This window comes from Ambystoma mexicanum, chromosome 10 (assembly GCF_040938575.1).
Source record: "Ambystoma mexicanum isolate Mex_15411 chromosome 10, UKY_AmexF1_1, whole genome shotgun sequence".
In the NCBI taxonomy this organism is placed as follows: domain Eukaryota; kingdom Metazoa; phylum Chordata; class Amphibia; order Caudata; family Ambystomatidae; genus Ambystoma; species Ambystoma mexicanum.
In genome coordinates, this window is record NC_090932.1 from 40,004,545 (window position 1) to 40,021,070 (window position 16,526).

General features: G+C 48.9%; 1 protein-coding gene across 8 annotated transcripts in view; it reads right to left on the reverse strand.

Annotated features, from left to right (window-relative positions):
• The window catches only part of TP63 (tumor protein p63), a 1,032,286-nt gene that overhangs the window by 33,886 nt on the left and 981,874 nt on the right, over window positions 1-16,526 (reverse strand). For 5 of the 8 annotated variants that reach the window (XM_069617457.1, XM_069617459.1, XM_069617461.1 and 2 more), the window contains 5 exons: window positions 15,608-15,717; window positions 10,857-10,993; window positions 9,460-9,545; window positions 8,138-8,265; window positions 1,984-2,160 (listed from right to left, as the gene is read on the reverse strand). In XM_069617457.1, the coding sequence (XP_069473558.1) occupies window positions 1,984-2,160; window positions 8,138-8,265; window positions 9,460-9,545; window positions 10,857-10,993; window positions 15,608-15,717 (638 nt within the window). The remainder of the gene's footprint in view (window positions 1-1,983; window positions 2,161-8,137; window positions 8,266-9,459; window positions 9,546-10,856; window positions 10,994-15,607; window positions 15,718-16,526) is intronic. The other 3 variants (XM_069617458.1, XM_069617460.1, XM_069617462.1) reach the window with 1 other exon arrangement.

Below are 16,526 nucleotides of genomic sequence, written 5' to 3' on the forward strand. Positions count from 1 at the left end.
CTCGCGTGAAGTAATGAGGACAAGCTGCTTTATTTCTAGAGCCGGGTCAAAACGTATGAATGAAAATATGAACGTGTCCAGTCTGACAAGTATTGCCAAAACGAATAGGGCACGTGTTCAAGTGCAACAGCAGTGCAGAGGTCCACATCCAAGTTAATAGAGTGAACCTTTAACACCCGGACATTTCCAGCAAGCCTGGAGCTTCACCATGAATGACATCACCTCATACCGTCATCAGGCACGCCCTAGCCTCAGACCCTTACTTAAACCGGGTGGTTACCTCAATTCTCCCAGACAATTCCAAGCCACACCAAGAGCTATTGACAACCGCCAGGTGGACTTGGCTCCCAACTACCACGCTGGCTCCAGAAATGCATAAGAATAATTTGGACTCAAAACTCATGCAGCGCGCCCGTCATACCTGTACTGAACTCCCTGCACTGGCCGCTAGCCTTCACATCTCCATTCACACCACCACACGCTAGGCAAGTCCCTGTCGAATATTCCCTGCTCCGACCCCGAATGCTGCTTGCATGTCCCCCTAGTCCAAGGAAGAAGCCCGGGACATGCTCCGGTGTTAGTCTAATGCCTGAACAGCTCTTAAGCTCCATGCCATTCATACCCAGTGCCAATACCCGCCTATCTAGTGACCCTTCACACTGCCATCCAGCATGGAACCATTAACTGCGAAAGTATGTGTGTGTCTCCACACAATGTACCCACACAGTGTATGCATTACAATCGATTTACTGACTGGGCAATGGCTTCAAAAGGGAAGAGTACTTGGGTGCACAGGCCCCGAGTTTATCAGACTGCGGAGCAGCAGTCCAGGCTTGGGGGGAGGAGAAAGTCTGCTTCATCTCCCCCTACCGGGCCACATAGCAGGTAGGGATGTCACCCATCTATCACATAGCCCTGCAGACGGGTTAGGGTGGGCAGGTCTCCAATAAAGAGACACCCCCAGGGTAAACCCTGCAACCTGTGTATTCACACGCAACACCTAGGAGGTAGGGAGCCAGCGAATGGATGCTTACAGCCGAATCCCCACCCCAAGAGCCCCAACATGGCGTCCTCTCCCCAAACAAGTGCCTGCAATCCAGCATCTAGCCCACTCCATGCAACACAAGATAACCCCCGAGCTGGAGCTCTTACCCGCCGCAGAACAGGTCACACAACATGGAGACCTGCCTACCCTTCCCCTCCTGCAACACAAAGCTACCTGCCGCCCATCTAGTATCCTGCCTACACATCCTGCCCAGGCAGGACTGCAGGGTGGCAATAGCAAAGAAGAGGATGCCCGGTGGCCTCAGAGTTCACTGGAGTGGCCCACCTGCCCCTGTTTTTGAACTGAATGGGTAGGGAGAGTGTGTCCCGGCGGCATTGACACTGGGGGTGGGGGATACAGGTGTTGCTGCTGCCGCAGCCATGCGGGTCGCAGGATGATTTTTTCAAAAGGAGGTGCAGGCAGCAGTGAAGGTGCTCGCTTGCTTTAGTATGCTAACAGAGGGAAGGGATGGACATTGCTGCCACTCACCTCACCTGAGTGACCTGCAACACCCTGAGAAGGCTTTGCCCCCACCAGACCACAACCAATGCTGTAGTGTAAATGGAGCACGGGCAATCGGGCAGACAACACATGCCCGCACCCAAGCAAGCGCGAGGAGGCATGGCAAAGCTCCCGTTTTAGTGTCGAGCTAGAGCCATATATTTGGCCCGAGCATGCCTGGCTCACCCACCACTAAGAATTAGGTTTACAAAACACTAGCAGGGGATGGCACCAAATACACCAGGCCTTACTTTGGAAATGGTCAAGTACTTCTGATTTCATGTGTAAAAAGCAGCAGAGTAGGAATGGAGGTGCCCTGCTTCCATCAGCACTGCCCAACCCCTTTCCGCCACAGGTGGCACTCGTAGCAGAATGTGTAGTGCCAGGCTACTCGCACACCGATGCATAGAGAGAAGTAAGGGTCGCCAAGAGCTTACCGTTCATTAAGGTAGTTTTCTGCTCGGACATCCTGCTCGATGGGGGACTGTTTGAGCGTGTGCTCCATGTACGAGGAGTTGTTGTTCTGCGCCCTTTTCTGCCACTGCTGGATGGAGAAGGTGTCACCCCGTCCTGCGCTCCGGACTCCGCTCATCGTGCTTTGGAGACTTCTGTCCCTGGCAATGCATGCAATGAGACGTGTTAATTGCACCCGCCTCCTGCACACAGGGGCACCATACGCTCGAACATGTTTCAACAGTGAGTGTGGCTAATTCTCAGCACCCACACTTCAGGCCTAAAAGGGCACAACTATTGCCCTCAGAAAGACTCATACTGGTGTTAGTTCATCAAAAAAAGTTACATGCAAAGGCTATTTTTCAAGCTTAAACAATGCGTTCTTTTCATTTGTTTTCCAAAAAGATTTCCCTCTATTTGTATAAACACTTTTACACTTTTTTGGGAACGTTCTGTGGTGATGGAATCTGCAGAAATGTGTTGCAGTGGTGGCTGGTGGCAAGAGCACACAGAACCACTCCTGCTTATTGGCTGTGGGAGGACATGAGACGCTGCAGATTAGTCACGTGAGGCTTGGAAGAGGGGTCATATTTTGTGTCATGCAAGGTGGAGGCGTATTATCAGGTAAACATTATCCACTATGGAGAACTTTTTCACTAATATGTATTCACTATAGTGATGCGTGGTTTTTAGAGAGCCACAGCACATCTTCAGCGAGCAAGCTTCTTGAAAGATTCTTATCCGTCTCTAGGACCGCAAGGCAAGTGCCCATTATTTGTCTGAATTTGAACAAACCCACTTTGTTTGCACTTTTATTTCACAAGGAACTTCCCTGATAAAACCTGTGACCACCAAACTTTAAACATTTAGAATCAATGATAAGAAGTTCTCTGTTAGACCAGCTCACATCTGCAGAAGGGGCCGGACGGGTGTCAGCAATCAATGCACGTTCCAGTCCCACAAAATCCGCATCCACCTACGGAATTCTTTCATGGAGCAGCACAGGGATAACATCACCTTTTAGGCTTATTCCAAATACTCCATCTGATAGACGCCTTGAGGCGAGAAAATAACACTAAGTGCCCTTAGGATGCTTCGAATGGCACTAATAAAACTGGCATCTGAGCGACACTGCACCAGCCTCTCCGAGGCAATGGCTGAGTGCCGGACTCACTCCAATCAAGCCCCATCAGCCCCTAGAAGCCAGAGCACCACAAGCTTCTCAGAGGCCCACCGGGGCTGCCATCTACTGTCACAGCCGGTCACTTTCCCAACCCTAGAAGCCAGAGCATCACACGCTTCTCAGAGGCCACCAGGGCTGCTCTACTGTCACAGCCGGTCTCTTTCCCCCACCCTAGAAGCCAGAGCATCACACGCTTCTCAGAGGCCCGCCAGGGTTCTTCTACTGTCACAGCCGGTCTCTTTCCCCACCCTAGAAGCCAGAGCATCACACGCTTCTCAGAGGCCGCCGGGGCTGCTCTACTGTCACAGCCGGTCTCTTTCCCCCACCCTAGAAGCCAGAGCACCACAAGCTTCTCAGAGGCCGCCAGGGCTGCCATCTACTGTCACAGCCAGTCACTTTCCCCACCCTAGAAGCCAGAGCACCACATGCTTCTCAGAGGCCACCAGGGCTGCTCTACTGTCACAGCCGGTCTCTTTCCCAACCCTAGAAGCCAGAGCACCACATGCTTCTCAGAGGCCGCCAGGGCTGCCATCTACTGTCACAGCCGGTCACTTTCCCAACCCTAGAAGCCAGAGCATCACACGCTTCTCAGAGGCCACCAGGGTTCTTCTACTGTCACAGCCGGTCTCTTTCCCCACCCTAGAAGCCAGAGCACCACATGCTTCTCAGAGGCCACCAGGGCTGCTCTACTGTCACAGCCGGTCTCTTTCCCAACCCTAGAAGCCAGAGCACCACATGCTTCTCAGAGGCCGCCAGGGCTGCCATCTACTGTCACAGCCGGTCACTTTCCCCACCCTAGAAGCCAGAGCACCACATGCTTCTCAGAGGCCACCAGGGATGCTCTACTGTCACAGCCGGTCTCTTTCCCCACCCTAGAAGCCAGAGCACCACATGCTTCTCAGAGGCCACCAGGGCTGCTCTACTGCCACAGCTGGTCTCTTTCCCCACCATAGAAGCCAGAGCATCACAGGCTTCTCAGAGGCCGCCAGGGCTGCCATCTACTGTCACAGCCGGTCTCTTTCCCCCACCCTAGAAGCCAGAGCACCACAAGCTTCTCAGAGGCCGCCAGGGCTGCTCTACTGCCACAGCTGGTCTCTTTCCCCATCAGGTGTGAAGAAGCACAACAATGCTATGCTCTTTGATGCCAAACCTTTTGAGTGAAAGGCCTAAGACATGACCTGTAGCTATACTGAGGGTGCCATGCCCAGTGGGAACTGCACGGGGCATTACTGGTAGCTCATTGATCACCTATGGCTATACTGAGGGTGCCATGCCCAGTGGGAACTGCACGGGGCATTACAGGTAGCTCATCGACTGCCTAAGGCTATACTGAGGGTGCCATGCCCAGTGGGAACTGCACAGGGCATTAATGGTAGCTCATCGACTGCGTAAGGCTATACTGAGGGTGCCATGCCCAGTGGGAACTGCACGGGGCATTACTGGTAGCTCATTGATCACCTATGGCTATACTGAGGGTGCCATGCCCAGTGGGAACTGCACAGGGCATTAATGGTAGCTCATCGACTGCGTAAGGCTATACTGAGGGTGCCATGCCCAGTGGGAACTGCACGGGGCATTACTGGTAGCTCATTGATCACCTATGGCTATACTGAGGGTGCCATGCCCAGTGGGAACTGCACGGGGCATTACAGGTAGCTCATCGACTGCCTAAGGCTATACTGAGGGTGCCATGCCCAGTGGGAACTGCACAGGGCATTAATGGTAGCTCATCGACTGCGTAAGGCTATACTGAGGGTGCCATGCCCAGTGGGAACTGCACGGGGCATTACTGGTAGCTCATTGATCACCTATGGCTATACTGAGGGTGCCATGCCCAGTGGGAACTGCACAGGGCATTAATGGTAGCTCATCGACTGCGTAAGGCTATACTGAGGGTGCCATGCCCAGTGGGAACTGCACGGGGCATTACTGGTAGCTCATTCACCGCGTAAGGCTATACTGAGGGTGCCATGCCCAGTGGCAACTGCACGGGGCATTACTGGTAGCTCATTGACCGCTTATGGCTATACTGAGGGTGCCATGCCCAGTGGCAACTGCACGGGGCATTACTGGTAGCTCATTGACCGCTTATGGCTATACTGAGGGTGCCATGCCCAGTGGGAACTGCACGGGGCATTACTGGTATCTCATTGACCGTCTATGGCTATACTGAGGGTGCCATGCCCAGTGGGAACTGCACGGGGCATTACTGTTAGCTCATTGACCGTGTAAGGCTACCCACCCTAGCAGCCAGGGCATCACAAGCTTCTCAGAGGCCGCCAGGGCTGCCATCTACTATCACAGCCGGTCTCTTTCCCCACCCTAGAAGCCAGAGCATCACACGCTTCTCAGAGGCCCGCCAGGGCTGTTCTACTTTCACAGCCGGTCTCTTTGCCCAACCTAGAAGCCAAAGCACCACATGCTTCTCAGAGGCCACCAGGGCTGCTCTACTGCCACAGCCGGTCTCTTTCCCCACCATAGAAGCCAGAGCATCACAGGCTTCTCAGAGGCCGCCAGGGCTGCCATCTACTGTCACAGCCGGTCTCTTTCCCCACCCTAGAAGCCAGAGCACCACATGCTTCTCAGAGGCCACCAGGGCTGCTCTACTGCCACAGCCGGTCTCTTTCCCCACCATAGAAGCCAGAGCATCACAGGCTTCTCAGAGGCCGCCAGGGCTGCCATCTACTGTCACAGCCGGTCTCTTTCCCCACCCTAGAAGCCAGAGCACCACATGCTTCTCAGAGGCCACCAGGGCTGCTCTACTGCCACAGCCGGTCTCTTTCCCCACCATAGAAGCCAGAGCACCACATGCTTCTCAGAGGCCGCCAGGGCTGCCATCTACTGTCACAGCCGGTCTCTTTCCCCATCGGGTGTGAAGAAGCACAACAATGCTATGCTCTTTGATGCCAAACCTTTGAGTGAAAGGCCTAAGACATGACCTGTAGCTATGCTGAGGGTGCCATGCCCAGTGGGAACTGCACGGGGCATTACTGGTAGCTCATTGATCACCTATGGCTATACTGAGGGTGCCATGCCCAGTGGGAACTGCACGGGGCATTACTGGTAGCTCATTGATCACCTATGGCTATACTGAGGGTGCCATGCCCAGTGGGAACTGCACGGGGCATTACTGGTAGCTCATTATGGCTATACTGAGGGTGCCATGCCCAGTGGGAACTGCATTGTGCATTACAGGTAGCTCATCGACTGCCTAAGGCTATACTGAGGGTCCATACCCAGTGGGAATTGCATGGGGCATTACTGGTAGCTCATTGACCGCGTTAGGCTATACTGAGGGTGCCATGCCCAATGGGAACTGCACGGGGCATTACTGGTAGCTCATTGACCGCCTATGGCTATACTGAGGGTGCCATGTCCAGTGGGAACTGCACGGGGCATTACTGGTAGCTCATTGACCGCCTATGGCTACACTGAGGGTGCCATGCCCAGTGGGAACTGCACGGGGCATTACTGGTATCTCATTGACCGTCTATGGCTATACTGAGGGTGCCATGCCCAGTGGGAACGGCACGGGGCATTACTGTTAGCTCATTGACTGCGTAAGGCTACACCGAGGGTGCCATGTCCAGTCGCATCAATGGCTGTTGGCTGGGGCATGGTTGACGGCCATGCCAGGGCAAACTTGGATTGGCTAATTCAGATGGTTCAGGGGTGCCTGGATCATGCCACGTGCAAAGACGGCACTCGGCATGGCTTGCCCAATTGCTACATCTGATGGCTCAGGGGTGCGCAGCACATTGCTGAAAGGTAGGGTCCAAGTAAGATTTGGAAGTGGGAACATTTTACGCCCTATTTTTTAAAGTTACTAGTAAAATGATTTTAGGGAGTAAAAATGACAGTCCAATTCCCAATGGGAGTATTTTATAACAGAGTAAAAATGTTTAAACTGGAAAACGGAAATGTTTTTGTAATAATTACTCTTTTGCACTTAGTTATTCATACACATTAAAAGATATACGTTTATTTCTTCCAATCAGGCAGTAATAATAGAAGTCTCTTCCTGTGGTACTACGTGCACTACTGCTCCAAACATATCCGTGGAGCTGTGTGGGTGAAAGCAGGGGCTCAAGGTCTTACGCATCTGTTTCCTACATTTTGTTGGGAGTACTTTTACTCCCTCTTTTTTATTTTCTGGGAGTATTAGCCTATTTTTAGGGAGTAAATATGGCTGAAACACCCTTTACATGAAGGGCTGGCTGAAGGCAATGCCCAGTGGGCACATTGGGTGACTGGGATGTTACAGGAATTGCCTGAAAGCCATTCTTTGGGCAAAGTGGTTACTAAGTATGGCGGCAGACCATGTCCAGTGCGCACAATGAACCAGGGTGGCCAGGGGTGAGGCCAAAAGCAAGGACCTGGATAAAAGCACCCAGTGTGCGTGGCTAGTATGATCGTGCATAGAAGAAAATAAAACTTGGGACACGGACACTATGGTTGGGCCGATGTCAATTTTTCTTCTTTAAACATTTGAAATTGGCCGGTTATGGTTTCTATTGTAATGCAAGCTCAACTCTGCGATGCACTGCTTTGCATACCCTACATGCAAAGACAAATGAACTCATGCATGCAGGCACACTTGTGAAGAACACGAGGAGCAAAAAGAGCTAAGGAGGAACAGAAGCACCCCTACCTGGTGAGGGTCACTTAACATTTTGAGGGCGAACAAAAAACAGGCCAAATCAGATGGATATTATAATTTTTCAGGGCAATCAGCACAAGGCGTTCTGCTTGCGCCCTACATAGACTACCTGCGGCTGTGTGGCCACCCTCATCACCTACTACCCCTCGAGGCACACTCCGCCCCAGCAGCCTGAAGGGTAAGGGCACATCACGAGGGGAGCTAAAGGAGAGGATCAACCACCTTGGGGTGGCGTGTGTTCCGTTATCCAATCGGATGGCCCTCCTCTCTTGCAAAGGGTTAGACATGTACTCACTGCTTCTGTAGTAATAGTTGCTGCTGCTGCTGCCTGTATGTGTCGATCGTGTGCTGGGGCAGGTACTGCATCAACTCCAGGGACTCCTTTATCTTCAGCAGAACTTCATAGATTTCACGGCTTTTCACCTGCACGGGTGAAGGAAGAAAATGTCTGTTGTCTCACAGCAAAGGGTTCCAGCCAAAAAATAGCCACTGTACAACAGAGGACCCCAGTGGGCTGAACAAATGCAGTGTAAGAAGGGACCGGGTTTTCAAAGGAGTGGCCGTGATTAGGTCTCAACCCGGGCTCGAATATCTGCTCATCAATGCATGGCCCTTCCTCCCCAACTACACACAGTATCTGGCACCCTTGCATGGCTAAATAAGGCCCCATTACTTGAAGCAGCAGAAAGCTGCAGAATCCAAGCCATGCACAACCTAGGACAATTGTAAGGAAGCTGTATTGTTTGCAGGAGTTGATCATCACTGACATAACAGTTCAATGACATGTAGACAAATAAAACGTATTTTATTCAGCACAGTTGCCAAAAATAAATGTATTAACTATTAACCTTCTAACATATTAGCACCTGGGGGAGGGAGTGAGTGCTAACAGTCAATGAGGCGGCTAGGGACTCAGATGTGCACCTACAGCATAAACCCACGCTCTTTTGAAGCCTCTTGCGCCACCCCTGCCCAAGGCCCCCCCCCTGCTCCCATCCGCTTCTCCGCGTCCATCCCACCTCGATTACTTCTCCCTCCCTTGTCCACTTACATGAGGTACAATCGCCTCTGCTGCCCACTGTGGCCAACGCGATGCCACCAACATAGAAAAGGGCTTGCATTCCTTTTTATATTGCACGGTGGCCATCTTTATTTTCCACATGGTAGAATTAAGCTTGCGCTGTCATCGCGCGCCAGATTCCCTTCACGCACAAAAACCCAGCACCTTGGAGGAAATCCTGGGGTGCGAATAGCCTTAAGCACCGGTTGGGGTGTGCAGTCTCAGCTGGTAAGAGCCCTACGCCTTTGCAGGGGACCGAGCACATTACATTCTTAAAAATACAGGTTTTTTAAAAGTCTTAAAATGTTGCAGTTCATCCAGTAAGGAAAGGCTAGACATGACCAATGAGGACCTCTCAACCCATCTGGGTTTCCTATTTCAAAGTTTCCTTTCACTCTCTATGCCTTCTGTAGAGTGCATCCAATCTTTGCTTTCACACTGGGTTCAGTTATCCTAGTTACAGGTCTTTAACTCTAGGGGACACTAGTATTGGCTCTTTGAGACGTCCTCTCTCCCCACATTGCAGAACAAGTGAGCAGAGTCCGCAGTTAACTTACAGGCAAGTATAGGATTTCGTCGTCCGGCGTTCGGCGCTTTTTGATGGACGTCATCTGTATGCCGTGTGTGCTCTGCCGGAAGGTGGCTGAAACAGAAAGCAAATCAATGAGACCAGCCCGAATACTTTGCAGCTCTTGCAGGTCTACAGCTTCTGGGCCTACTGACCAAATTCGTTTATTTCAAGTTCATCATTGCAGTTTTTTGCTCAAGATATGTTTTAGGCGACATCACAAGGAAAGTAGACCCTTCATTGGGGTTCTTTAAAGTCAATGCCGATCCCTCTGTTGATTAGCTACATTGAATACCACCATCCGAGTCAAGGATTATACCAACATCTTGTGTCAAATAGTTGCTAGGAATCCCTTAGCCATTCATTAACAGCCGTTCAGAACAGAGTCTGGGTGCTCGGGTGGCAGTCATTCTGGCTGTTTACCATACATAGAGGTCATAGTAATGTGGGATTGGCACATGTCTGCATTACTTATCAAAGGGAACCTGTACAAACGTTTGATAAGCACTCAAGACCAATTACCTACCCTATAAATAGCAAAGTACCACCTTCACAAATTCGGGCCGATACAATATATGTTGGCGCTGTACGAAAATAAACCTACTGGAAGCGGATTAATTTTAATTTTTGAATATTCAACATACCCATGCTGGCTACGATTTTTCTTCACCTAACACTTCTAATACATTGTCCACTGTCCCTGAAATGTTGGGAAAACTACAAACTACCTTTTACACCGGTCATCTTGGGAAAGGTATATGCGTCCCCTTACTCCTGGCATATTGAGAACACAGCATTAAGTTCCTTACAGCTTGCACTTCAAGGAGGTCTTAAGACCGACATCCTGAGAGAGGACCCAACTCCCCCTACTCCTGCAATATTGAGGAGCTAAGCTCCCCCATTAAGACTGGCATCCTGAGAGACCTAACTGCCCCTTACTCCTGCAATATTGAGGAGCTAAGCTCCCCCCTTAAGACTGGCATCCTGAGAGACCTAACTGCCCCTTACTCCTGCAATATTGAGGAGCTAAGCTCCCCCCCCTTAAGACTGGCATCCTGAGAGACCTAACTGCCCCCTACTCCTGCAATATTGAAGAGCTAAGCTCCCCCCTTAAGGCTGGCATCCTGAGAGAGTACCCAACTGTCCCCTACTCCTGCAATATTGAAGAGCTAAGCTCCCCCTTAAGACTGGCATCCTGAGAGAGTACCCAACTGCCCCCTACTCCTGCAATATTGAGGAGCTAAACTCCCCCCCCTTAAGACTGGCATGCTGAGAGACCTAACTGCCCCTTACTCCTGCAACATTGAGGAGCTAAGCTCCCCCCTTAACACTGGCATGCTGAGAGAGGACCTAACTGCCCCTTACTCAGCTGTGCCAGCTACTTACGGCGGCTCGTACCATCACCGTTCTTTGTGTTGTCCGTGACTTGCTGCTTTCGGATACTGTCCTCGTCTGCTTTGCGGTCCCTGCCTGGACAGGCGCAAATACGAGCTTCAAAACACCGCCGCCCCAAAACCTGACCGCTGTGGGGGGAAAATGTAATATATTAGCAAGAACGTAACACCAATATGATCGCATGTAGCACCACAATGAAGTTAATTTTAAAAATCATTCAGAAAGCTCAACCACAAATGAAATATTTGGCTGAACTGGAGAGAGTCCACCCAGACAGTCTAGGGTCCGTTTCATATTGCTGGTCATTTGGCCAGCATTCGTATTAAAGCATGCCATGTAATGCTGCGATCTTTTCATGCCGACCACAGTACTAAAATGTCTGTTTTGCTGGAATTGCTCACTAGTTTTGGCAAATGTGTGCACTAGAATTCAGGTAAACAGCAGAACAACCGAAAGGATGTATCCTGTGTTCCCAGAAATTAACTGGGCTCAACATCGTTCATTGGGAGCAGTGAAGGGTTGTTTTTTGAGTGAGTGCGAGATAAGTTGATTGTGGCCCTGTAAAATCCACCTCTGATCCAGACATCTGCAACTGACTGCATTTTGCAATCTCAGGTAAATCATTGTGCCTCAGTTCCCTTGTCATGCAAAATGTGGGGCTCTGAGAAACACTAATCTTTCAGCAGTAAGCCCTCGTTCTGGGGGCTGAACCAAGTGGTGGTAACTGTCCAGGCAGAAAAGGGCCTCAACACCAGGCCCCAGAACTGGTGCATAGGGCTATTAGCACTCAAAGGCCAACTCAGAGCAATGATTTTGTGAGAGCAAATGGGTTGCGGCGAGCGCATGGCCTCTCTCTCAAAATGTCCACACTGAACATGGTAATGGCAGGCAGTGCTCCATGCAGAACCCCCTATTTCTTTGGCTGCCATGTGCAGGCATGCAGTGAGGAGGGCCGCAGAGCTGTGGGGCTGCATGCACTCAGGTAAGTGGGCCAGAGAGGGTCAGGAGTGGTGGGGAGAGCAGGGTAGGGGTAGGGGACGGAAGGGAAGATGGTGTGCTCCAATACCAGGCTTGGATAGTGAGATTTAGCCTGTGTTTGGAGCAATCAGATTGGCTGACGCACCTGCCGTGGGTGCCAACATTTGATATATGAAGTCTGGAGCTGGTCATTTGCTGGAGCTGGTTGGACACAATGTGAGGTTTTCATCAAAGGGAAGACAACAGACCTTGGCAGCCCTGGACGGCAGTGCATTATAACTTTTCTGCAGGGGTTTCCAAAATAAAATTAGCTTTTAAGGCATCATTAGAAATATTCTGCAAGGAGAGTTAACTTTTTTTCTCAAATTACTGTGTTCACAAACAAAAGTCCCAGGGAAAGGGTGGGGGGGGTACCAAAGGGTACTTCCGCTCAGTTTGGGAGGGTTTCCTTTCCCCTCTGTTACTTCTGTCACACTCCAAGCCCAAAACCATCACACAGGAGTGTCTTCTCCATGTGTAGTATGGCACAGTGGTTTCACTGGCATCAGTCTAGCTAGGGCACAGAAGGGTGCATTCGCTTGCAGAGGATCGCCCAGTACTCGGAAGCACAATGCACACTTTCAATGCATAGAATTTCTAAAGCAAAAAGCATTTTATACAGCAATAATTCAAAGATGGATTTACATTGAAGAACATTAAATGAATACAGAAAAAAAATATACATCAATTAAATTATTTTATTAGGAATGAATGGATGCCAGAAATAAAGTTGTCAGAGTCATTTGTAAATGCTCACCGAAATAATAAGTTCAGCATTGAAATGTCATTGGACACAAGGCCTAGTGAACTTAAAGTCACCAAGGAAAGAAAGTGGGCCTCAATTAAAAGTGTGGAGATGTGCGCAATGCAATTCAGGAAGGAAAAGGAAGACATGTTGCTGACAATCCCTGGAGAGCTGCACTGACCTATAAAGAAACCGCAATGCACAGTATCTTCAATGGGATACCATATTTTGCTCTAAGCAGCTTAAGTGAAACAGAGCATTGCATGTGAAATAAAGGAATGTCATTTCGTTTTTCCCTCATCCAAATTGACAGTATGCTCAGAGAAATGCTCACCAGACTTTCAAAGTGTGAACATGGTGTTCTCATATAACAGCCTTATAAATATGGACAATTTAGAAGTGACACTCATGTATGTTGAAACTGTGGAAGCCTTATAAAATGCTGTGCAGAATTGCAATTATGTGCGAGTTTAAAGGCTATTTGTTGCAGGGTACATGGACGGTCATTTCTCCCCATATGAAACTAAGCTCCAGGATCTCCCCTCTGCTGTCCTGAAGACAGGCCTGCTCGTCATCAGCAATCGGAGCCAATACTTAAAAATACAAGAAAGAAATACACATTTTAGATCGAAAACACAGTGAAGGACAGATAAAGCCATGTCTGTTCATGCTGCACGAATGACCTCCAGGTCAAAAGTCCCATCAAGTGTTGATTAGGAGCTCTTATCGGGCCATCACATGCCTTGAAGGGGTAAGCTAACTTAAACCTGAGAGAGGCTCTGCCTAGTCACATGCCTAAAGAGAAATGAAACTTAAAAGAAAGGTGGGGGGCGAGGGGGAGAGAGAGAGACCTGTGGTACTGCAGTTTGATTTTTAATGGGAGAAATACATTTTATCGCATACAAAGGGCAGCGTACATGTCACAATGGCCATTCCAGACTTTTATTAAAGGTGACGGTCATCCCCTTTTAACCATGCTAAAACGATTTTGGTGTGATAAACAGAACTAAAGTTATTATGGAAAATGTGATTTGGGCCTTCCCTCGATTCCTAGAGATGTGAAAGTTGGTATGAGCATGCCAGTAATAATTAATATGTAGACTGTAAAGTGGCATATTTTTCACTGATATGGCTCCTGAGTAAATGAAGAAAAACAGCATCTCTGCATAGGAAGGGTGTGCAGATTTCAGACTAACCTTATCCGATTCGCCTTAAAATGTAGTTCTCAAAAATATATTTGTACATGTGAAGATTTGAACATTTAGGGTATTTGCCATGTTGAGAGATTTTTGAGTCTTAAAACATGCCAAGCCCACCTGTCAAAGTGGGATGATGAAGCTTTCTCCTGCAACAGCTGTCCCAAAAATCACTCCCCCATCCCATTGTCCTATTATCACACAGGTAGGAGATGGGAAGTTAATCAACCAATCCCTTTCGCGAGAATTATGACAAGTTTGTGATGTCATTTGCCCTATAAGTAGTTTCGTTTGCATTAGAGCTAGAGTTCTTCCACTAATTCCGAGAGGTAACCTGCTGCTAAAATCTGGCGAGAAACATTCCAGCAGAGGCCTAAATCTTGCATTGGAGACAGGAACCAAAAGACTAGAAGGAGATTGGGACCCCTTGGAGGAGTCAGAGGAGATCCTTGACTGAACCCCTTGCTGCCCCACCAGTGCCCTGCTGTTCCCGCGATGCCCAGTTCCAGGCCTATCCTGTAGTTAAAACTATCCCAAAGCCAGATTAAGTAGGCCCTATATTTTTCAAGCATTGTTTTAGTTATTTCCCCATTGAAAAATATCCTGTTTGTCTGTGTAAATCCCTAGCATATTTGATTACAGTAAATAAATTCCCCTATGAGCCAGTATACACAAAGATTTGTCAGAAGAATCCATCCCAAAACCCTGCTCCCACATGTGTGCAGGGTGTAAAAACGAACATTCCCCATTGAGCCCCTTCATTTTAACTCCGAAGCGTGCAGCCTGGTAGTGCCTTTACATATGCAAGGTGCAAAACGAAATTGCCCCTTTTCCTCCCCATTGTGCTCTGACCAAAACCCCAAAACCCTACCTGTTATTGTTGGGTGTAGCAAAACGAATTTCCCATTGCTTTCCTTTCATATTTTCTCTAATTAAAATCCCCAAACACGGTTTTCCCCATAGTGTTCCCACTCTCTGCCACTGGCCCTCCATTCAGAGGAGTTAAGTTTAATTGATGTTTGGACGGTGAGGGTTGCTGGGAAAACAGTATTCTGACTCAAACCTACAATCACTGTGTGTGTTGAACTGTTCTTTTTCTGCATTGGTGGGTGATTTAAAAGGAAACAATTGTGACTGCATATCCGTGTTGGTGCTTTACAAAAGTCATTTTTGTTCTTGTGTTGACACAGCATTGGTGGCTGTTATATTTGTGATATTTGGTTGAAATAAATCAATAAATATATATATATATTTTGAATACACACCGGCCTGGTTCCTAGTCCCTTGTGGCACCGGGTACTTGTTGGGGTTGGTTGCGAGACGGGTTGGAGGCCTTACCAAAGTGAACCAAACAAAAACTCAAAGTGCTTTACTGTGTGCCACATTCATTGTGGGGAAAGGAGATCCCTGACTTGGGTGTGACCGCGTTATAAACTGTGACACACTCAAATAACAAAACTATTCAATCGCATCCATGAGCATCGTACAATTGCATCCAAAATTAAAGTCATAAAGCCATTTAATAGTGTTGTCTTGTACACTTTGTAAACATTCTAACATTCGAATCGGTTTGTAATGTTTATTTTGTTTGTATAAGGTTTGTACAACCCAGGATAATACATAATTTAAGCATGTTTTTTGCGTGGATTGAATGCGTCCAGATGAGCTGCAACTAACTCCTGCAGCACACCCATTAAATATGTTACATCGGCATCAAACATTATGAAGAAGTCTTATCATAAACACATTGCAGGAAGCCCCCAACCTCTCATCCCACCACTTACTCTCGCGTTTCTAGTGTCACGATGATCAGAATGGGCCGTCGGTTCATGCCACCGACGCAGCTGCTGTTGCACATGAAATTGTATAAAATGGTGGTGAACTCCGTGCCAACCTGCACATTTGGGAGAAAGAAAATAATGTGTTTTCTATACAACTCAAAATGCACCTGTGATATGTGCAGTAAGAGGATTGAATTCTGCAGCATGCAGCCTTCCTCAATGTTGCATGACACAGGTGTGTAAGGGGGCTTCAAGATGACAAGCGACTCAACTGCCATCCTGGTGGACAACACGAAGGCTTGAGTGGGCTGACACACAAATGCACACGCTCGCACGACAGATCAGCGCCCATTTCTCTCCTCCTCCAACACTGCCTTCCTCCTGGGCCTGTCCGAGGCCAATGGGAAGCCTGTGGTCTCTCGCTAACCAGCTGCCACGTGTGCATTAGCTCTGGGCCCCTGCATTTGTGCTCATTATAAACCGCACAGCTTTACGTGGAAGGATTTCTTCCTCCCTTTTCTGGTTCATGTCTTGCACCATCTTGCAAACTCTGAGCGGTACATCATTGAATCAATCCCTGTGGCAGGGATGGATGGATTTCTGTGTGAGGCCGCGCCAACGCTGCAGCTTGTTCCACCTCTCCCAGTGCATGATGTGGGTTAGTAACCCACAGCAGACTACTGCAGCCTGCATCGCTACTGTGAACTAGGGGGAACAACCCTGACTCTGCAATCCTTGGGAGCCAAAGGGATACTGTTCTAGGCAAACTTTCTCTCTGTCACTGAAGAATATACCAGAGGATAACCTTAAAAGGGGTCAACCTGGGGTGACACATGAAAGTTGGCATTGCTAGTCTACTGATGTGGGGCCAGAATTAGCAACACAATGGCATACATAAGATTAGATCATGTCTGAACTGGAA